Below are 23738 nucleotides of genomic sequence, written 5' to 3'. Positions count from 1 at the left end.
AGGTCATAAACAGAGAACACAGGGGGCTAACACTGTCAACATATTGTCAAGCTATCACCGTTGTTAACAGCTAACCCGAGAATGCAACTTTTAAAAAAAGGTTTTGTGATTTACACATGAAAGAAGTGAAACTATCACTGATAGTTTCTAACAGATCTAACAGATGAAAGGCTTAACAGACAATCAATTTTTCAATGTATAATTTCAGTTACAACACACTGTAAATTTTTGCTATAAATTCTGTGTTACGATCGAGCCCTCTACTATCACCTGATGAAGGAGAGTCGCTCCGAAAGCTAGTGTGCTTCCAATTAAACCTGTTGGACTATAACCTAGTGTTGTGTGATTTTTAACTTTCTACTTTCAAAAGGTGTTTGATAAGGTAGCACACTTTTTTCTTTATACTTTCATTGGTGTTGCTCGCAACAGCCATATTTTGCCCACCCTAAATCCACTGTTTGGGGGTCGTGGCCTCCACCCCCCTGGGGATGAGGACGTCCCATGTCAGCAGCATCCCCGTCCAACAGGACCTTCAGGACTCTGCCTGCAATGCAGGATGCCAATATCCCCCGTCTGTCATGTCTGGGATAAACAGTAGTAACAGTGCAGCAACTGTGGACTGACAGTTTTCATCTGGATGCACAATGGTTTTTTAAAGAAGTTGCTTGTGTGAGGAATGCCAGTCAATTCTGTCACATCCACTGCTTAGCAAGTTGTTCCAGGAACAGTGTGTGGTAAGACAGGGTGGATGTTGAATGTCAGAGATGATGTAGGGGCATGGTAGGTAATTAATTAAGAAAGTTTGGTAATATATGGCGAGAGAACTCACTAAGCCACATGGTGTCTAACCCTTCAAAAAATTTGGCATAACTCACTAAGCTACATGGTTGACGAACCCTTCAAAAAGTTTGACACAACTCAGACTGAAGAAAAAAAACTTAAAATCAGTCCTTTAAATCAGATATCTGGGAGTGAGACAAAGGTCAAATTAGCACAATATCACATTCTATCCTTCTGCCTCTTTGGAGAAAACATTTTAGTCAATGGCGTAATCAAATGTGAATGTCGCATTATGAAGACTGCAATTAGCATCATTTAATGTGCAAATCTGGGAAACGTTCTGTTCTAGAAGTTTGCATTCCATGTGTGTTTGACAGAAATTACTGTCACAAACGACTAATTTTAGCAAGTTGTCACAACTCTTCATTTCTGGTGAGAAAATGATTCGCAGGAACAAAGTTTAACAACTTGAAGAATCACTTCATATGAATAAAGTGGATCACAATAAGACAGGATATTTGAACATTAATTCCCTCACGTTGCTTAGTATTCTAGAAGTGGAGGCTAGAGGTTTGCCAAAAACTGAAAAGTAAGTTATAGGATCTGTGATCATCAGGACATACTTGTATTACTATGGAAGTAACATTTATATAGCATCATTAATTTAGCAAACATATCATGTCATATAATCAGACAAAAATCAACACTGAGCTAAAGGATAAGATATTAAATGTAATTTAAAAAAAAAGTTCCAAGGGAGATCTTAAAGAAGAGATTAATATGATGATTGAGAAGAGAATTCTAGACCTTGTTAGTTAAAGGCCGGGTCATCAATAGTGAAGAAAATTATCAAGTATGCGCTCGAGGTCAATGCTAGTGGAATGCAGATTTCTCAAGAGAATTGTAAGGCTAAAGGAGGGTGCAAAGATAAAGGATATAGCCAAGAAGGGATTTGATTTCAGGATGAGAATCTTAACATACTTGCTCAACTGGGAGCCAACACTGAGTTGTAGAAACCAGAGTTTTGGATCAGTTAGAGTTTACAGTGACTATAGAATGGGAGGATGCCCAGCAGTGTATTTAAATAGTTAGATCTGGAGCTAACAGAAATGAGAGAGAATATCAGTTTAAGAGGCCGAAGCAAAAATAGGTAATGTTGAGGAGGAGCAGGAAAACTTAGTAATGGAGAGAATATGGATCTAAAAGTCCAGGTTATTGAAGTTGCAATGGTTTTGGTTTAAATAGAAACAGAGGCGAAGAAAATTTTCTCTATTGAGCTCGGACTAAAGTATAAAATTTGTAGTGACAGCCAAAGGCAAGAGTTTGATATATCGTTGTGTTTAATTCAAGGAAACTGTGGTCCTTTGAAGGTTGACAATAGAGACAATGGAAAGATTGAGGGAAGTAGTGGAGAAGTTGAGTTGTACCACATGTGGGCGGCATAGTGGCACAGTGGTTAGCACTGCTGCCTCACAGCGCCAGAGACCCGCGTTCAATTCCCGACTCAGGCGACTGACTGTGTGGAGTTTGCACGTTCTCCCCGTGTCTGCGTGGGTTTCCTCCGGGTGCTCCGGTTTCCTCCCACAGTCCAAAAATGTGCGGGTCAGGTGAATTGGCCATGCTAAATTGCCCGTAGTGTTCAGTAAAGGGGTAAATGTAGGCGTATAGGTGGGTTGCACTTCGGAGGGTCGGTGTGGACTTGTTGGGCCGAAGGGCCTGTTTCCACACTGTAAGTAATCTAATCTAACATCAGCATTTATGTTGTACCTAACCCTATGTTATCAGATGTGGTTGAGGGACAACGCATGGGTGAGGAAGAAGATAGAGATAAGAATAGAAAAATCAGAGGATTCTAAGTTAACAGTACAGGAGAGCGAAGAAAAGTCATGACTAAAGATGTTCTGATTGTGATTGGATTGAGGACTTTGGGTCCCAATGTTATGAGGGCATGTTTGATATTTGTTTTGAATAGTGACAAGCTTGGAGAGGATCTTGTTTTATTTTTTGAGTTGGAGGAAAGCCTGCTACGAGCAAGGTGAGTTAGAGGAAGGTTTGCAATGAATAACTTGCCCAGCTGAACTCTCTCATTCCTGAAAAGAAAACTCTCTACATCAGTTCAGGGTAAAAATTATTTAATTTTTCAAATGATTGATTTAAAAAAAACTTTTCAAGATTGTATTTCCTGAACAAGTTGCATCTGCAAGAATTCAGAGGCAACCTGGCATATTTCCCCTTCAAGGGTGTTTATATCTACACCATCAATTCCAGGCCACCACAATGTTGATTAAAACCAAAATGGGTCTGTTTCAACTTAGTACTGGCAACTATGGCCTGCTGAGTTTGAACTCTCTTTTGAATCACACTTGCTCTTTTCCATCTACTGGCGAAAACTGGGTGTGTCAGAAATAGGGTAAGATTTCCATTCTGAATCCTGCATGCCAATTTTAAAGACCTGCATAGTCTTCCTGACACAGTGAAAATCTAGCCCCTGATCCTCTGGAGTAAATTTGGAAACTTTTGAGCTTAAGTGATTTTATTTTTGTATTTTATAAGTTCATTATAAAATAATGTCTATGGCTCATTCCAGAGCAACATCCATCCTGGACAGCGAGAAACCAAAATGTAACCAGCCTTTTTGTTCCTCTATATTCTATTCAGACTGTATTCTCATTTACTATTTTTAAATTTAATATACTACTTAGTGCTGTGTTGCAGTACACTATCTGCCAGCACACTGCTCATTTGCTTAATCTTAAAACATAGGAGTGGAAGTAAGGCCATTTGGCCCATCAAGTCTACTCTGCCATTCAATCATGGCTGATGGGCATTTCAACTCCACTTAACAGCATTCTCCCCGTAGCCCTTAATTCCTTGTGACATCAAGAATTTATCAATCTCTGCCTTGAAGACATTTAGCGTCCCGGCCTCCACTGCACTCTGTGGCAATGAATTCCACAGGCCCACCACTCTCTGGCTGAAGAAATGTCTCCGCATTTCTGTTCTGAATTTACCCCCTCTAATTCTCAGGCTGTGTCCACGGGTCCTAGTCTCCTCGCCTAACGGAAACAATTTCCTAGCGTCCACCCTTTCCAAGCCATGTGTTATCTTGTAAGTTTCTATTACATCTCCCCTTAATCTTCTAAACTCCAATGAATACAATCCCAGGATCCTCAGCCGTTCCTCGTACGTTAGACCTATCAATCCAGGGATCATCCGTGTGAATCTCCGCTGGACACGCTCCAGTGTCAGTATGTCCTTCCTGAGGTGTGGGGACCAAAAGTGGACACAGTACTCCAAATGGGGCCTAACCAGAGCTTTATACAGTCTCAGTAGCACAACAGTGTTTTTATATTCCAACCCTCTTGAGATAAATGACAACATTGCATTCGCTTTCTTAATCATGAACTCAACCTGCATGTTTACCTTTAGAGAATCCTCGACTAGCACTCCCAGATCCCTTTGTACTTTGGCTTTACGAATTTTCTCTTGCTTCAACACTTCTGAGATTTTTTGTTTTTTCTTCACGTTTCTTAGATAAGCACAGTTGTAAACTTTAAATCACCTTCCTTTATTGGTAATTTCAGACAATTCATGAAAGAATGAAGCCATGAAGTCCAAGCACTAATCCTGAGAGGACATCAATCTGATAAAGGCATTCTTAGAATGTCATGGTCGAATGTTTTTGATTTTCAGATTGAAATTTTGAAACTAATTAATTATGTAAGGAGGAGTTAGGAGCTAAAACCTAAGTTTAGTATCAAATCAAAACTCATACAAAAATCTTAAAATATCAGTTTAAAAATGTCTAATGAGCAATTAGAATACTAGCTGATATTCACAAGCAAAAAGCGAAATACTATGTTCAGTTTTAACCCCTCATCCATCATGGTGAAAACCAAGAAAGGGAGCAACCAAGATGCAGTGATGATCTACCTAGTATCTTTCTCTGCCTTTGTTTGACGGTAATTTTGAATTTCAGATAGAAATGACATTTGTTCAAAGTAGTCAAGGTCCTTTTTACGTATCCAGAATGAGCTCTGATGACTGCCAAAGAGCCCCGATTTGCTAATTTCATCTGAAGTCTGATTGCTTGAGCAGCGATGATTTTCCCATGAGACATAGGAGTCAAGGTCAGAAGATGCCCAGCATCTTGTTTCCTTTTAGACCATGATGAGTGGTAGTGCTCCCAAGGGCTCACATGAAAACCCTAGGACACCCTTGTCCTGAATCTCCTTTCTACAATACTGACCATATACCAGCTATTGTGAACATGAGTCCCATGGTGGCCTTATGCCTCACAATTTTAAATCTATGGCAGCTACTTCGTGGTGAATTTCTGGTTATATTCATTGACCATGATCTATGTGGTGTAAGGTGGCTCTTTGGGATTGTGAGTAGTGCTAGTTGATTAAAATTGAGGCCCATTCAAATTTAGCATTGGCATTAAATTTTAAAAGAATGAAACTTTATTAACTAAACAAACATTTGCAAAGAAGGACTTTCTATTACACGTAGTAGGCTGGATTTCGATTCTGATGTAAGAACGTAGTAGAGTCTTGCACCCATTGGGGTGGACTCAGAGATTTTAACCATTGATCTCATTATCACATGGCCTCTCAGACTCATTGAGAAAAGTAAGTGTAGGAACAACACTGATTAACAAATCTAGCAGTATAAAACAAAATTCTATTAACTCCTTCATGTAAAACAATGGTTTTACATTCTTAAAATGCAGACAAGATATGGGAAAGTACATGGAGAGGAATAGAAGTTCAAAAAAACCTTGGGTATTTGGATGCGTGAATGGATGACCATGTTAATCTGAAAAATAAATCCTATTGACATAATTTAAATAAACTGAATCATTGAATTTATGTAGTTACTTTTTAAAAAATTTGTTCTGTGGATGGGCATTATTACCAAGTCAGTATTTACTACTTGTCCCTAATTGCCCATTAGAAGTTGATAGTGGGACGTCTTTTAGAATTGCTGCAGTCCTTTCTATGTTTTTATATATTATTTGTACCTGATGTTTAGGCATAACATGGCCTAATATGGTCCTGATTTTGTGTTCAAGAGCATGCACATATTTCCAACTAGAAGTATGCTGCCACCATATTGATTAAGGCAGATGTTAACATTGAAAAGGTAGAACAATTCATTTCAGTGTTCAATTTTTGAATGCCATGGTGTTTCACTCATTGCATCCTAAACTTACAAAGTTCAATGTTCAAGGAAAGTTACCTAATTAGAAATATTGAAAGTAATCATCCAGTATTTGCAGCTTAGTTAAAGTTTGCGATTTTAGACTGCTGTTTGACTTCCTGACATTTCTCGAATGCATTGTACTGCTCTGGAAAATTAACATTATCTAAAAACAAAGAATTTGCAGTTTTTGTGCTGATATTGGCTGCCTCAGAGGTAGTTTGACTATATATATGAGTGGGACTGCCCACAAGTTATTTTAAAAAGAGGGAAAAGGGAGAAATTACAACGCAGGGTAGCTGGGAAAAGACAGAGGAGGGGACTAGAAAAAATCCATATCTACATAAGTTATTAAAACACTAATTCTACAGTAACTTTTTTTTGTGAGGAGCAATAAATGAGGTCCCTTCACCTCACTAACAAAGCTATCTTCCAGCCATGACTCAAGGATTGGAACAAAACATGGCCAGACTGTCAAGGTAACTTATTTTTCACAAGTTCTTGGTGGGTTTCAACAAGTCAGCTATGTATCTCCATTCAACAAAACTTGCCTGGAATCACACTCTTAGTGTGAATACAATAACAAGCACAATTTAGGACCTGAATATGTTAAAGACTGTTAGTGGTGAGACTCCGAAAATCACTCCAATCATGAGCCTTTATCTGCCAATTCTGTACTTATTTTTGTGCTTCACAGTACTTGCATAATTTCTGGAAATAAAATTAGCAGGATGATTCATAATCCACAAGAAACTCGAGATATTTAAAATTAACTTCTGCTGGAATAGCTTGTCGAGAAATAAAATGCAGTTGGCACTAATTGTGAGATTCCGAAAGGAAATCATCTGGTCTTTGTAGGGACTAAAATCAATACAATTGCAACTTTTGGCTGGTATGTGCAAAGTTCAGTTAAGAAAATATATTGAGATCAATGCATGACAAAGTAGTTCATTAAGTAAAGCCATAGTTACACTTAAATGACCGCAATAACTTTTGAAAAGATTCTTTTACCAGAGTTAAAAAGGATTATACTTCATATTTTTTCTAGTCCACCCCTGTTGAACATGCTATTGACACCCTTAACATCTGAGACTAACTTCAATTTTGATGAAACTAATATTAAATCACAGTTACAAAAAATACTGTGGTAGAATTTTCATTAAGATTTCTTCAATTGTCCTCTATAACTTTTAGGCAGATGAGAAATCCCAGAGTAATAGTAGAAATGCAATTTGTGCTGTTCCTCTAGGATTGTCATTAATTGTTGGCTAAAACTATGGCAAGTATTCGGGACAATGCCTGCTAAAGTTTACAGTAATACAATCCATGTTTTACAATCAATTTACAATGAATGCTTCCTCTGATTTCCCATCATTGTGTGAACTGGTTTCTTGCACTGTATAACCCCACACGACTGCACATGCACACACTGTCTATGCATTGTTTGTCCCCTCCATGCTGCATTCCTACATCTATTTAGCTTTTAAGAAATGTTTCATATCGACTGATAATTTCTTTATCACTTACTGTACCTGTGAAAGTTGGTGATCTTCTGTTTAGGATCTTTTCTAAGAAGTTGCCATCCTCAGGATTCTTAAAACCAAGTAGCAGCATGTAATGTTGGGAAAAGGTTTCGGACCAGTCAACAGTCTGAGGCAAGATATGATTTGTGCCAGGATCTGAAATATTATCATACATTTCAATATCATATTTCTTGTTTTAAAGTTATTAAGACTATCTTCAACTAAGTTAAAAATCACACAACACCATGTTATAGTCCAACAGGTTTAACTGGAAGCATTAGCTTTCGGAGCGGCGCTCCAAAAGCTACTGCTTCCAATTGAACCTGTTGGGCTACAACCTGGTGCTGTGTGATTTTTAACTTGGTACACCCCAGTCCAACACCGGCATCTCCAAATCATACCTTCAATGAAATTAGTGATAAGATCAACATTTCCTGAAACATTACGTATGATTTTGGATAAATAAGTTTACATTGTGGTACTAAGATATTGACAACAGAGGGTTGAATTTCAAAAGATACATCCAAGGTGCATCTCAGACACACCTTCCTCAATGTGATCCATACTATTGAAATATCTTGAGATAAATTGTAAGCAGAGAAAAGATTTAGAGCAAGACAACACAAGAACATTTCCATATAAACATTACTCAACTCTTCAGTTAATTGGATGCAGGATATTCTATTTTTCATTATGAATTTGGTAGGCAATTTGTCACAAAGACAATATTCGTCAAATATGTTTATATCACTATGGTACACAAAATGTAATATAGGTTAGAAACTCTAGAAATTAAAGAGAATAGCATGGAAATCAAGTTGAGCGTGGTCAGGGTTTGCAGGAAGACCTGATCACATCTTATCTATATGTCATTAAATTTTTTCTTGGGTTTGAGTAGATTGACTATGATGGTACACTATGAAATTGCAATGAATCAACACTAAGTTTAAAGCATGCCTGTGATTCCCTGAATTGTGAGGAATTTGGCAGTTCAATTTCAAATGGCTGTTTTCCTTTATTATAAGCATAACGGTGTGTTGTTAATGTCATGAGTGTACTTGCTATTCTCTGGAATTCTGAATAACTGGCTTTTTAAAAAATATATCATTCTTTTTAATCTGGTTAAGTATTTTACTGCACAATATCTAGTAATTGATATTGTAAATAGATGGCATTTTTTCTTCATTTGTTCTCGGAAAGAAAATATTGTTGACATCAGCTAATGTATGATATCCATCACAAACTGCAATTGAGAAAATAATGGTAAGTCATAGAAATGTCCAGCACAAAAACAGACCCTTCGGTCCAACTTGTCCATGCTAACCAGATATCCTAACCTAATCTAGTCCCATTTGCCAGCACTTGGCCCATATCCCTCTAAAGCCTTCCTATTCACATATCCACCCAGATGCCTCTTAAATGTTGTAATAATACCAGCCTCCACCGCTTCCTCCGGCAGCTCATTCCCCTCTCACCCTAAACTTATGCCCTCTAATTCTGGACTACCCCACCCTGGGGAGAAGACTTGTCTATTTACTCTATCCACGCTCCTCATGATTTTATAAACCTCTATAAGGTCATACCTCAGTCTCTGACACTCCAGGGAGATCGGCCTCAGCCTATTCAGCCTCTCGCTATACTCAAATCCTCCAACCCTGGCAACATCCTTGTAAATCTTTTCTGAACTCTTTCAAGTTTCACAACATGCATCCAATAGGATGGATACCAGAATTGCACACAATATTCCAAAAGTGGCCTAACCAATGTCCTGTACAGCTGCAACATGATCTTCCAACTCCTACACTCAATGCTCTGACCAATAAAGGAAAGCATACCAAATGCCTCTTCACTATCTTATCTACCTGCTACATCACTTTCAAGGAACTATGAACCTGCACTCCAAGGTCTCTTTGTTCAGCAACACTCCTTAGGACGTTTCTATTAAGTATAAGTCCTGCTCTGATTTGCCTTCACAAAATGCAGCACCTCACATTTATCCATTTGCCACTCAGCGGCCCAGTGGCCCATCTGATCAAGATCCCGTTGTACTCTGAGGTAACCTTCTTCACTGTCCACTACACCTCCATTTTTGGTGTCATCTGCAAACTTACTAAATTTACCTCCTATGTTGACATCCAAATAATTTATATGAATGATGAAAAGCAGTGGACCCAGTACCGTTCCTTGTGTCACATCACTGGTCACAAGCCTCCAGTCTGAAAGGCAACTCTCCACCAACACCCTCTTGTCTTCTACCTTCAAGCCAATTCTTTATCCAAATGGCTAATTCTCCCTGTTTTCCGTAAGAGTTAACATTACTAACAAGTCTACCTTGAGGAACCTTGCTAAAGGCCTTACTGAAGACCATATAGGTCATGTCCACTGCTCTGCCCTCATCAATCATGTTCGTGAGACATTATTTCCCATGCACAAAGCCATGTTGACCATCCCTAATCAGTCCTTGACTTTTCAAATATGTGTAAATCCCATCCATTAGAATTCTCTCCAACAACTTGCCCACTGCCGAAGTCAGGGTCACCGGTCTATAGTTCCCTGGCTTTTCCTTACCACCTTTCGTAAATAGTGGTACTACGTTAACCAATCTCCAGTCTTCCAGCACCTCTCTGTGACTTTTGATGATTCAAATATCTCAGCAAGGGGCCCAGCAATCACTTCCCTAGCTTCCCACAGTTCTATGGTATACCTGATCAGGTCCTGGGGATTTATCCTTTTTCATGTGTGTTAAGACATCCAGCACCACCTCCTCTGGAATATGGACACACCTCCTTGAATTACTGAAAGCTGTGTTAGAGTACGCATTCCTACAATACTGTTACGTAGGGAGTTTAGGATTTTCATTACGTGACACAAGAGAACAACAATATTTCCAACTCAGGATGGTACATGCATGCGGTGTTGACTCCATATGTCATCTGTCCTTGTCCTTTGAACTGGTAGAGAAGGACCGGTCACATCCAATCCTGAATGGTAGAGGACAACTAAACAACTCACTGCAGGAGGTGGGTTCAGAAATAACTTCAAAGAAGGGGGATGCTAATATATTAATGCAAAATATGTAGCTGATGTATTTGCATCCAACTTTAGCCATATGTATGTAGTTGATGAGCCAGTTGTTGTGCCTCTCCTGAGATCCCCAGCATCACAATCAAAAAATCTAGAATTGTTGCAGATGCCGGAAATCTGTAACAAAAACATAGGGGAGACAATAGCCAAGTGGTATTATCGCTAGACTATTAATCCAGAAACTCAGGTAATGTTCTGGTGACCGGGGTTTAAATCCCACCATGGCAGATGGTGGAACTTGAATACGATTTTTTAAAAAATCTGAAATTAAGAATCTACTGTATGACCATGAAACCATTTTCAAAAAAGCCCATCTGGTTTGCTAATGTCCTTCAGGGATGGAAATCTGCCTATAGGGACTATTAGAAGCTGACAATGGGTAGTGTGTGATAACACCCCATATTACGACAAGGCCTGATGTCTGGGATTGGGGGCAGGTCCTCAAGCCCCAAATTGTTGAACTCGATATTAAGTCTTGAGGGCTGCAGGGTACCCAAGCAGAAAGTAAGGTGCTGTTCTTCGATATTGTTCTTCAAACTTGCACTGAGCTTTGTCTTCTGCCTCATTACAGCCCATCTTTGGGGATCTATCTCAACCAATCGTTTACTATCTCTTTCTGTCTGTCTGTAATCACCTCCCACCATCCCCGCCCCAAACCACACCACCACCAACCTTGATACCATCTTCTGTATAAAATCCATCCCTTTCCTAGCTACTATCAGTTCAGAAAGAGAGTCACTGGACCTGAAAGGTTAACTCTGATTTCTCTCCACAGATGCTGCCAGATCTGCTGAGATCTTCCAATTTTTGTTTTAGTCTTCAATCAATTTGATTCACGCAAGAAATGGCTAAATGCACTAAATATTACAATGGACATAGGATCTGACAACATTTCAGCAATAGTACTGAATACCTGTGCTCCAGAACCAGCTGCATCTCTCATCAAGCTGTTCTATTACAGCTACAGTAATGGTACCCACCTGGCAACGTGGAAAAATTTCCTCGTATGTCCTTTCCAAAGAAATCAGGATGAATACAATCCAGTCAAATGCTGTCTACTCTCCATTATCAGTAAAGTGATGGAAGAGGTCAAGAGTTATCAAACATTTTACTTCCTGTCACATTGCTCCATTGCCAAATAATTTAAACCTGTGCTCTCTTGTTCTTGATACTTCCACCAAAGTTTTCCTCTATCCACTTTGTTCAAATCAATCATGATTTTGAATACCTCAATCAAAACTGAAGGTCTTCATCTTTGCAGTCATTCTCATGAATCTTTTCTAAACCCTCCCTATTGGTTTTGTATTCTTCTTAACATGAGATGCCCAGATTGAATGCAATACTCCAAATAAGGATGAGTCAATGTTCCTTACAAATTTAACATCACTTCTTTGCTTTTGAACTGTATGTTCTTATTATTACAGCCTAGAATGATGCATGTTTTACTAAGCAATATCTCAACCTGCCCTGACACCTTCAATGTTTTATGCATGTAGGTCTCTCTGCTTGAATTCTAATCTTTATTTTGAATTGTTTCTCCTCATTCTTCCTACTAAAATGACAGAATCACTTCTTTGTGAAACAATTTCATCTCTCTCTTGTTCACCATGTCCACCAACTTGTTCATGCCAGGTTGAAGTTCGACACTAATCTCTTCACAGTTCACAATACTTCCATATGTTTCATTGACTCCAAATTTAGAAATTGTACCCTATACACCAACATCTAGGTCAGTAATATATATCGAGAAGTGCAAAGGTCCTAAAGTCTCCAACATTTAGATATGTCGATTCACTGTTTTCAAAGAGTATAAGATACACTGACTAAAGCAAACAAATCCCATGCAGTTCTTTGAAGGAAAACATAACTGCATAGTGGCTAAAGGCTATACAAGTAGAATTTTGTAAAGAATTCAATTTTGTCATAGAGTTCCATTATCAGATATGAAATCACTGATAACACATCACCAATATTATGCATTATTAAAGATCAAATGTTTAAAGGGAGGAAAATAGTACAAATAACAATATAACTTCATTACCTGCATATAAATAGTTGGCATAAGTAGGATGTTTTTTCCTGAAAACATCTTTTATTTTTTCTATTTGTGCAGCAGTTGGTTTCACTGCAAATGGTGTGTACATAACTGAAAATGTTTCAGCTTGTGTGATACCCTCTTCCAACATTGCCTAGTTTTAAAAAAAAAGCAAAATACTTTAAAATGGAACAAGTTCATCACAAACAATAAGAATTTAATTTCTGTAACACTTTACAAGTGCAGACATTTCAGACCACTGTACAAAGTAGTCGAGACAGGTTGATTGAATCAGTTGACTCAAGCAAGGTGAGGAAAAATGGAGGATGTGTTAAAAGCACAAAGAGAGAGTGTTACATGAATTTTTATACCAGCAAGTTTCAGATGTTGGGAATAGTGTTACCTGAAAGAGTTTTGTTGGTAGTAAATTAAAGAAAGTAAAGAACAAGAAATGTAGCAACTAACAAGTAATGACAAACAACAGAGAACCATTACCAAAAAAGCAGCAGGTTCTTGCAGGGATATCTTTGAGGAGAAAGTGAGAACTGCAGATGCTGGAGATCAGAGCTGAAAATGTGTTGCTGGAAAAGCGCAGCAGGTTAGGCAGCATGATTCTCCTGCTCTTTGGATGCTGCCTGATTTGCTGCGCTTTTCCAGCAACACATTTTCAGCTCTTGCAGAAGAAAACAAAATGAAGTTGGGTGTGGCAAAGGCAAGAATTATTTATGTGGTTTGCTATGTAGCTCATTGAGAACCAGCTTGGGGTCTGGGGATAAGAATGCAAATCATAACCTTTTGAATGAATTGTAGTTTGTGAAAAGTGGAAGCAAAGAAAGCTTCAAGGAGGACACTTTATCATGATCAGTATTCAAAAACCATGAATATCCTTATGGCTATTTGTGTGTCTATGCATTACACAAAAATTAAACGTGTCACGTGCTTGAGGGGACACAGGATTGGCTGGGCACAGCATGTAAATTTATCATTTGCATAACATTTAATATTACCGGTTCCCATTCTGGCTGAAAAAAACTGCAGCTTTGAGTTCAATCAAATGTTTACCATAAATATGCATGTTTTATTTATATATGCTACTCTTGCCTTTATACAGACTGAAAGTTAAAGGAAGTGAAAATCACATTGCCATGATCGGGTAAAGTTCTTAAACATAAAGTTAAGCAATATACAGATAATAGTAATATCATCATTCAAAATAAAATGTTTGGTTATGCATTCCAATAAGTTGCTCATTTGAATTCACAAAAGTATACTTTAAATTCCAAGGATTCTGCTTAGATATTATTTTATTCTATCACTGTACTTTTAAAAGAAAGGCTTGATTAGCTCACTTGGCTGGAAAGCTAGTTAATAATGTCAACGGTATGGTTTCAGTTCCTACACTAGTGGAGGTTACCATGAAGGACCCTCGTTCTCAAAATATTTCCTTCCTGAGACATGATCACCCTCAAGCTAAACCGCCAATCATCTCTCTTTAATTAAAGAACAGCCCTATGATTCAGGTAATCTATGGCACCTTTACCTTTACCTATTCTCCTGGAAATAGCTTGATTTCATTAAGAATTAGTAACATTAAATACTAAGTTGGATGTATTGCAATTGTTTTAGTTTAATACTCAATGATTCAAACAGTTTATTCCTTTCAAAAGCAGAATTTAGTTAATTTATCCAACCACTTAATGAGTTTCCTGGTATATTTTGATTCTGCATAATTAACTATAATTAACGATAGTTTCATTTTGATCTTTTTCTGTGATGGTGAAATGGGATATGTTTGTAACCATTGAAAAATTATTTCTATAACAACGGAGGAAAAAGGCTGTCAGCGCAATCCATATCCATTCTGTCTCATGAAGTGATACCAGAGGATGCAACAAAAAGTCGGAGCCTGACATAAAGATGTAAACAACCACATGAATGGTGGAAAACAAATGCTTTTATTTATTTCTGAACCATTTTCAGAACCGTTTAACCATGCCACCGACATGCCTCAGTTCATGTTCCTATTCCTTTTCCTCCTGCCCCATTGTAGTAAGCTTCCTGTTCCATAGATGGGGTAGAGAGAGCCTGCTAAGCAGGGCAATCTATTAGCCTTGGATGTTTGGTGAGGTGAGCCCAGAGGGATTTGTGTATGTATGGCCCAAACATGCCAGAGGCAAGTTGACCCTCCTCAACCTCAACTTCCAAGGGTTCGGGTGGGCAGGCAGGATGGTGATGGAGGACCTGGCAATCTCTGAAACATCCTGAGCGGAAACTCCATTGTGTGTAGTTCCTCCTCCAGTTGGGTGCCTCCATGTAAGGATGGGTAACCTGGACTGGAGTTTAGGTTCCCTGTCCCCACTCTCACCATGATTGTGGTTTTAAGGATTAATGGCTGGGGCAATGATCACATACTGATCAGTATGTGTGGTCTCTCTGTGCACTTTTCTTGTGCATTCACATTATGTGTCCTTGTAACTATTACATCTAGGAATGGGACTTGATTGTTGTTCTCTTTCTCTCATAAATTTGATCCCAGTGAAAATGCGGTTGATTATCTGGTGTGTGTTTTCTATTTCAGGTCTTTTAATTATCACAAAAGTGGGATCTATGTATCTAATTCATAGCTGGGGTTGGATCTGTGGGAGGGCTGTCTGTTCGAGCCTTTGCATTACTGCTTGCTCTGAGCCCCAAGATGGGTAAGCCCTTAGGTGTCCCATTGATTTGCTCATATACCTGGCTGTTGAAGCCTGTTGTTAGCCAGAGGTCGAGTAGTTTTAACTTGCTGACTTTGTTGATGGGTTTGTATTTGGTTTGTCTTTTCTGGTTGTCCAGGACCTTTGTTACAGTATTTTTTTAGCTAGAGTATACCACCTGAAGTAAATCGTGTCGTAATATCGAATGAGACCATCAGCTCGTCTTTGTCGATCTTCATGTTCCTGATGTTGTCCAGAAATTCCTGCGATGAGTATATCAAGCATGTCGTTCCGCGAATAAGGTATTGAAGTCTTTGCTGTAGTTCCTTAACTAGTCTGTGCATGGGCATTCCCGGGAGGGACACTATGAGTCTGAAGGGGTGTCAGGTTTATTTACCTTTGGGAGTCCACAGAACAGTGGGGTGTTCGTATCTTCTGGTTTCATACTTTGTAAGTCTGTCTTGGTTATGAGTCCATTTTGATGTGGGTTCCGGAGTGTGTTGATGATACTGTTAGCTATACTGGTGTCAGATCTGAATTGCTCTGTTGGTAGGCGTCGCTATCTGTGAGTAGTTGCTCAGCCTTTTGGATGTAGTCTGTCTTGTCCGTTACCACTGCCATTCGGCCTTTGTTGGCTGCAACTATTACTATGTTTGTGTCCTTTCTTAGTCTTTCCAGGGCTTTATGTTCAAGGTATTCGTTTGTCTTCTTTTTGTCAATGTGGGTATTGTGATTTGTCTGCTGGTCTGCCGTAATGCATTGTCAAGTCGGTTTGTTTTTAGTGTATGTTCCAGTGCTGCTAGAAAATCTGTCTTACTTGCATTCTTGTAGTTGTAATTCAGTTCTCTCACTAGTACTATTGTCTAATAGTTGTCTCTTTGATATAATTTTTACCCAGATATCTGTTGGGGTATCATCTTTGTTGTAGGTTAGTTTGGCTAGTTTTTCTTGCAGTGCAGTTCTTTTCTTATATATGGTTCTGTCCTGTCCTACGGTAAAGGCCTGTTCGAACGTTGCAGTCCATTGCTGATTGGTTGCCCTTGTAGAGAGTGAAGACATGGATATCAGCACCCTCCACCATGTAGAAGGCGTGGTTCCATCTCTTATGGGATTTCATCTCCTTGCAATGATATAAAGTCGGCAAATGACTAAGATGTAAAGAGATAGCATGGCTGTTAGTGCTCGTGCATGAGGGAAAGTTATTGAGAAGAATTCAAAGGGAGTGAGGAGACAGAGTGGAGGAGACACATGGTTAGTGGTGTGGGAAAATGAGATCACAAAAGCAAGTGAAGGAAGGCACTGAATGTAGAAGAGGTGGTATCAGACATGAGCCTTGGTGGAACTGAGTGCGGTGGCAGAGATGAGTGAAAATGACGTAGTAAAGAGCTGAATATGGTATCATTGCTGATGGAGCAGAGAAAGTCAGTGACCTCCTTTCAGCACTGTAGCCTGGTGCTTCACGCGCTTGAGCTGGCACTGATCAAGCTGGCAACATCTGGTGGAATAGCCTCCTCTGACAGTCTGCCTGGAAGAGGGCACATCTTTGTTGCACTACCCCATCATCCGGGAATTCAAAGTCCCTGTCAGAGAAAGGAACCAACTTCCCCCTATCATGCACCTCTTATCAATCTCCAAAATGAGCTGGCAACTGCCAAATGCCATCATTCTTCAAGGTGTGCAGCAGGCTTTCAAAGATGGTGTTGACACAAGGGATGCTGGTCTTAGGGTGGATATCTGCTGTTGGCAAATCCTTCTGAAGATAGCATATGGTAAGCTGGAATGGAAATCATTTGAGAGCGATGCAGTAGGGACGGTCATGGCAGCAAGTTTGGTTAGATACAGGAGAAAGCTCACTGGGTAGTCTGACAATATTCTCTCTAAAAATCTAATGTAACTTGCACTTAGCAAAAAAAAAGTAAAATTCAACCTAAAAGGTTATAGGCAAATCCAAGTTCTTTAAAGTTCCCTGAAGGTCCTGCAGGAAGACAGGAGAATAAAGAGGGAAATTCTCTTTCAACCCAATGGTAGTAAATTCCTAAAACATTGAGTGAACCAGGCATGAGGAGAGTGTGCCACCCTCTGCAGCATCACTACTGGACTTGGACACAATGCAGAAAACATGTCAATATATTCAAGGCTTTATACGTGAGTAGTGCACTATATTTCTCCACATCTACAAATAAAACATAGTAACACTGCATTCAAACTCCTTCCAGTTCTCTGAACATTTTCCTTTCCTCATTACACCATTTAGCACCCAAAAAGATGGGTTTCTCTGTTCCATGTTGCCTGTCCCTAGATCTGTGGATGACATCGACTTGTGGTCATAAGCTTCTTGTGATTGAACAAGCTAATTCTTGACCTGCAGGTCTTTGGGCACATCAGGCAGGGTGTCCCAGGAGGTAGTGGGATCCAGAATGCAGAATTTGGTGTCAAATGTCATTGACCCTTCAAAGTCACTTTGTGTCTCAGTTCTTTCCATTGAAATACCTTATTTGGCAATTCTGCAGGCCACTGTTTAGCCCCCCATACTATCCATAGCCACTGTGAACATATCGGTACTTCTGCTTGAATCAGTTCTCTGCTCAACTGGATTATAAAGAGGCAAAGAACTTATACTCACAGGAGCATCCTAGGATTTGGAAATTTGCATTCCTTCCTAGATGGTGGGAAAACCGTAATGCTGCTACATTATTTCCTAACATAACATCTACGATTTTAAAAACTAACTTGGGAGCAAGTCCAAACTTCAAAGTCCCCTTGATCACATTACAATTTAAATTTACTTTATTTAATGGGAAAGGCAAGCAGTTCTCATCAACAACCCCTACTAATATATTTTGATTTAGTGCACATTCTGAAGCAAAGTCAAAACCTTTTGCGAACAGTATGCTTTAAGCTGAACCAGTTTCGCTTAGGATAACAATCTTTCCAGATTCTTACAAGGAGAACAATAGAGTGAGTGAATGGAATAATATATTTGAATGATATATTATTCAAGTAATATATAATCTTTTGCATCCCCATTGTAAAAAACATTAGACACAGTGTGTTTCTTCTAAGCTTCACTTTACACTACAGCTTTTACTGTGGAAACTCCTGTTACATTGATCAGTTTAATATCCATTTCCTTCACTGGTATTGTCTTTTCTGATCACTGCTTAAGTGTTCCTCTTACTTAAGTCAATTCACTAACAGACTTGCAAAACTTATGGAAACGAAGGTGTACTGGTTTCCTAACATCACTTTTATTTACTGGACTGTACTGTAATATTTATTGATTTGAATGACTTCTACCAACTCTCTAAAGTCAGCTCCTTGTCCACACCTTCAACTACATTCTTGGTTTTCATATGACAACTAACACTAGTCTGACAACTGACTAACACTAGTCTGTCTGGTAGAAGTATATACATCCCCCAGAGTGGCTGCCTCTTTGAATTTAGATAGCTGACGTTCATTGAAGTATGGCTGAATTGTTAAGGAAATGCTATTCCTGAATTCTTGCATAATTATGAGTTCTCTCACATTTTCAAAGCGTTGAGCAAAACCATCAATCTCCAAACATTTATTTTTTTCCATATAAACTGAGGATATGTCTGAATGTTCTAAACATTAATTGGTAAGCTTCAGCTAGAAGCTCATGAATGTTAAGTACCATAGTTTTAACTGACTCATAATCTAAGGATTGTTCTTCAAAAACGAAAGAACAAACATCTGCTGCTTTATAAGTTAGGCGACTTTGTAACATAAGAGTCGATGAGACCTTTGGCCATTTCAATATTTTGATGTCTTCATCAAATTATATGAAATAACTTTCTACCATTTCCTCCATAAATTTAGGAAATAAATGAAGATTTTTGGTTCAATCAAACTTACAAACGTAACTCAAATACTAGGTTATCTTTCTGCTTGTAGTTATCCATGAACTTATCCAATTCATGCTTTTGGAATTATTTCCCTCTTTGGAATTTTCACTCAGTTTTGTTATCTTTTATTTTTACTTGCTGATATCCCTCTCTGGAATTCATGTTAAAACATTTATCTTTTTCTTTCAAGTTTTATTATTTTCTTTTCCCTTTTCTATTTAATCTGATTTACCTGCATGTGAATCTTAGCTAACTCAAGTTGTATCCCAAATAGTTTAAGAGTCCTCTTCCTCCAGTTCCAGGTGCTGAGCAATTAACCTCAACAAGTTTTTCTTTCATAGTCCCTGCTTTTAACTCTAACTCCAACTTTTCTGCCTTTGACCAAGCTTTGGTTAATTTTTCAAAATTACACAGAGATGATGAATTTTGTTCTTCCAGAAAAGCCCTAACAATTTACAAAGCTCTAAAATAAATCAAAGAACTGTGTAGTTATCTAATTCTGTCATTAAGACTTGGAGACCATACCTCTTCATCTCCAAAAACCATTCACTCCAGCAGTCTATTAATTTCTGGAGTTTTATTTTGTGCAATGGTCAGACAGAGTACAACTGAAGGAAGCCCAGCGTGCAGCTTCCGTGATTTTTTTCTGTGATTTCTTTTTATGCAAATCAAGTTATGAAAGAAAGAAATGAATTGTGATGAAAGGTTGGAGTGTGATTATGGAAGATGGATGTTGTGTGGCATTAATATGTGGTTAGAGTGTCGGCAGTGGCTGCTCAGATTGGCATGCGAGGTTTCCTCAGAGATAGAGATGAAGAGAACAACAATTTGTATTGGTCTATGGCGTGCTGTGTAGGAAAAAGCTTGTAAAGTCAGAGCAAGGGTGTTGGTACTTGGGTATGACATGCCACGCACCTCCCCTGCCCTGATGAGGTTATTGAATGAATCTCTTTTATCAGTGTATTTGTGAGCAAAAACACTTCCACTGCTCACCTCTTCAGCCAGATCCACACACACACACACACACACACCTACTTCTGTTTGAAGACTAGTGTCTCTTCCTCCCATCTGTTGGGAGGAGTTTCTCTTTTTACATCGATTTAGGAATTAGTAGTTCTCCAAGAATACCTCAGAAAATATGGAGGTGGCCTTTACACACTGCAGGCACTGTTGCATCCTCGCAATTGAGTATAAATCCCATTCTGATAAGGTCCCTTTATGTAGTGAGACAAAACTGGACTTGAACAATTAAGCAGTCACACCTAGTTACTCCAATTGGGTCATAAAACTTGGGATTGGGATATTAACTAACTTTCAGGATCTCATTCTGTTGGCATCCTTCTCCAATCTGAGCAAATCTATCAGTTAAAATCCTACCCTTGGGATCAAAATTTTGATTCTTCAGATCTGAAGTCCAACACAATCATCAATGCCTGAAGGATGTACTCTTACCTGATTTGTAATGAATTTTTAAACTTGTCTGCACCTGTGTATTGACTATAGTGTACTCATACTCCTATTCTTGAGAACACATAAATAAGGAGGATTTTCCTGTCGGCTTTGAGACCCCAATTATGGCCCACACAGACTGGAAGAAAAGTTAAGGCAGCTATGTTTTCTGAAGTGGTCTCCTAATTGGCTCTCTCTGCATTCTCCAACCTCGTAAGGATGGTGGATAGGTTCCCAACTGAATGGGTTGAGTAGAAAAAAAAAATCACCAGGATCAATAGCTCTAGAGCCTTGCCTGTCCATTGCAATGTATGGCTGAGGCAGGTAGGGGAATTCTAGGGCACATCAACAAGAAGATGCCCTTGGAGGCATAAATTCAAACAATAAATTCAAGGGATTCAAGCAGGCAGGCTCCTCAGACCTCAGGGAATCCATCCAGCAGCAGCATTGGGCCCTAGTCCACCCGTTGCTGTTTTGGCTCCCTCTTTAGGGAGTGATACCACTAGCTCCAATAGCCTCTCCTACAAGTGGGAAGCAGTTCCACTGCTGGCTAAATAAATGTTGGTGAGCCAGAAAAATTGTTTATTATTTTAAGGATTTGTTATTTTGTTGCCTGTCTGCATTCTGGTTCACATCTGGGAAATTTCTCTAATTGTAGAAATCCCAACTATTTTGCCAGCCCCTCATCACATTTAGATGGGAATTGTTCAAGGCTTATATAAAACCATGTCATTTTGCAATACTGCAGCTGATAAATGTACTTTGCAATAACTTATCAATTTTGTATTCTAATACCAATTCAGGTCATTTTTCTTTCACTTAACAAACCTCACCTGCCAGTAAAGCTTGACGTGTTTACTAATGTTTTGCTCCTTTGCTCCATGCAGCCAATAAATGTAGTCAGCAATCATAGCACTTCTAATGATAAAACAGAATACACAAACAAAATAATACCACTGATGTTTTTGTGGTTTTTGAAGAAGGTTTGACCTTCACTTGCAACATACACATTTAGATTAAAGTCACAGCAGCCTGAAGTTTCATATTTCTCTGTAAATTAGGAAAATATAAGCAGTTGTAAACACACTGCAAAGTAGTATAATTTAAAACAATCAAGATAATGGTAGCCAATATAATTACATTATTATTGGTTGCCTGTTAGTGTCAAGCAGGGTTGCTACACATTTTATGTCAAAAATTGAATGTGTCGAGAGCCGTTGTGATCATTTAAGATCCAGTTAAGATCTATGTTTCAGCTATTTTACAGGACTTTTAGAAGTATCATGTGGAAGATCTGGAATCTGATGAGAAATACTGCAAGATACATATTCTGAGAGTGAAATGTGGCCCAAGAGATATGGTGCCATAGGTGTGGAGGTGGAAATAGGATGAACAATAGCACCTTGTGTTGGTGGAGTGGGGTGTGGAATAAATGTGTTCTTTTTTTGCACATTATTAAAATTTGAAATTGGAAGGGACATTCCAACTCCTTTTGGCTCCATATTCAGGTCAGTAAATTTCAAAACATTTCAGTGATACATCAATCAGAAGTCTGGTTTTACTCAGCACATTACGCCATCATTTTTTCTTACGGCAAACTAATCTTGCATTGGAAACACCAAACAGGTACAAAGCTCCTTAGTTTTACATATCATAATGGCCTAATGCTTGTTTCAGATGTCTCAAAGCCAATCCTTTGCTTCACTAATATGTGGATATGCATTAATAGATGGAAAGGTGCATGAACTGGTTGTGTAGACAGCACACAAGAAAAGGGTACTACATAGTGAAATTTATAGGCTAATGTATTGAAAGTGGTGGGGTATGAACCAACAAGACAACAGAATTTCGTATTCTGTTCTCTAACCTTTGTAGCATCTTATTCTGGCACAAATATGCATGTTTCTAATCATGAAGTTTAACTTCTGTTTTGTTTTAGCTTATTGTTATTGTCAAGCACCAAATATCACTATTAACTTACAACACCAGTTATTTCCTTATTTATTAACCCAAACAGTCTATCACAGTGTATTTCCAATACAAGATAGAAATGACAATGCATTGGAGGACATGGGTTACTGTGGAAAGTGGATTTATTGATGGTCATAACCATCCTCAATTAGAGGGGACAGTGCAGCACATTGATTCGACTAAACTGTAGTGCCAGGACAGAAGGGGCTAATGTTGTTACATGTGGTCGTAACAAAGAAGTGTGTGGGAATGTGTGGAAGCACAATAGTGATGAGCTTGACATTAAATGCCAGGAAAAGAAAGTCATATTGAGGTTTGGGAGAGAGGGATGTGATTACCAGGGACCTGATGGTTACAGATGACTTGTACATAGAAGATGCCTAATAGACAAATACAACGAGAACATGCCACAACCTAACTCACTAGCTACTCTAACTTACATAAAAAAAATCTCGGAACTGACAGCCAGACTCCTCTGACCACTTAAATTCATGACAGCCCATTAACTGACAGCCAGGTTCAGCCAACAGCTCACCAGGACAAAAGACCCTATACCCATCATGTGCAAGATTAATGTAATTTACAGGATTCCATGCAAAGACGGCACAAAACACTATATAGGTCAAACAGGCAGACAACTACAATCTATTCCACGAACACCAACTAGCCACTAAATGCCACAACCAGCTGTCCCTAGATGACACAGATGACAAGAACCACAAATTTGATTTGGACAACACAACAACCATCAGACAAGCTAAACATAGGAGAGCCAGAGAATTTCTAGCAGCATGGTACTCAGCCACAGACCCCATCAACAAGCACACTGACCTAGACTCAATATACTGGTCACTACAGTGAACAACTGGAACTGGCAACCGGAAGTTTCAGAAGACACAATACAGCAGCACTGCATAGGAAGTTCCAAAGCAACTGAAGATGTCACCTAGACAGGAGACAAAACACCTGCATATCAATTTCCCAGCTCAGCGAACACACCCACAACCATGACAACCGGCACCAAAGCTACAAATCTTTACACAAATCTTGTACATAGAAAGCTTGTGACTCACAGTACAGGTTGAAATCATCTGTAAGCTCAATGTCTTGGATAGGAAATGCACAGTGT

The 23738-nt window shown here is 38.9% G+C and overlaps 1 protein-coding gene across 1 annotated transcript in view; it reads right to left on the bottom strand.

The window, feature by feature from the left end:
- Nucleotides 1-23738, bottom strand: part of LOC132821329 (spermatogenesis-associated protein 16-like) — a 126176-nt gene that overhangs the window by 63551 nt on the left and 38887 nt on the right. The window contains exons 4-6 of the mRNA XM_060833913.1: nucleotides 21472-21556; nucleotides 12634-12781; nucleotides 7518-7664 (exon numbers count right to left, since the gene is read on the bottom strand). Of these exons, the coding sequence (XP_060689896.1) occupies nucleotides 7518-7664; nucleotides 12634-12781; nucleotides 21472-21556 (380 nt within the window). The remainder of the gene's footprint in view (nucleotides 1-7517; nucleotides 7665-12633; nucleotides 12782-21471; nucleotides 21557-23738) is intronic.

The sequence above is a fragment of the Hemiscyllium ocellatum genome, chromosome 13 (genome assembly GCF_020745735.1).
Source record: "Hemiscyllium ocellatum isolate sHemOce1 chromosome 13, sHemOce1.pat.X.cur, whole genome shotgun sequence".
Classification (NCBI taxonomy): Eukaryota; Metazoa; Chordata; class Chondrichthyes; order Orectolobiformes; family Hemiscylliidae; genus Hemiscyllium; species Hemiscyllium ocellatum.
This window is presented reverse-complemented; position numbering and strand designations above follow the sequence as displayed.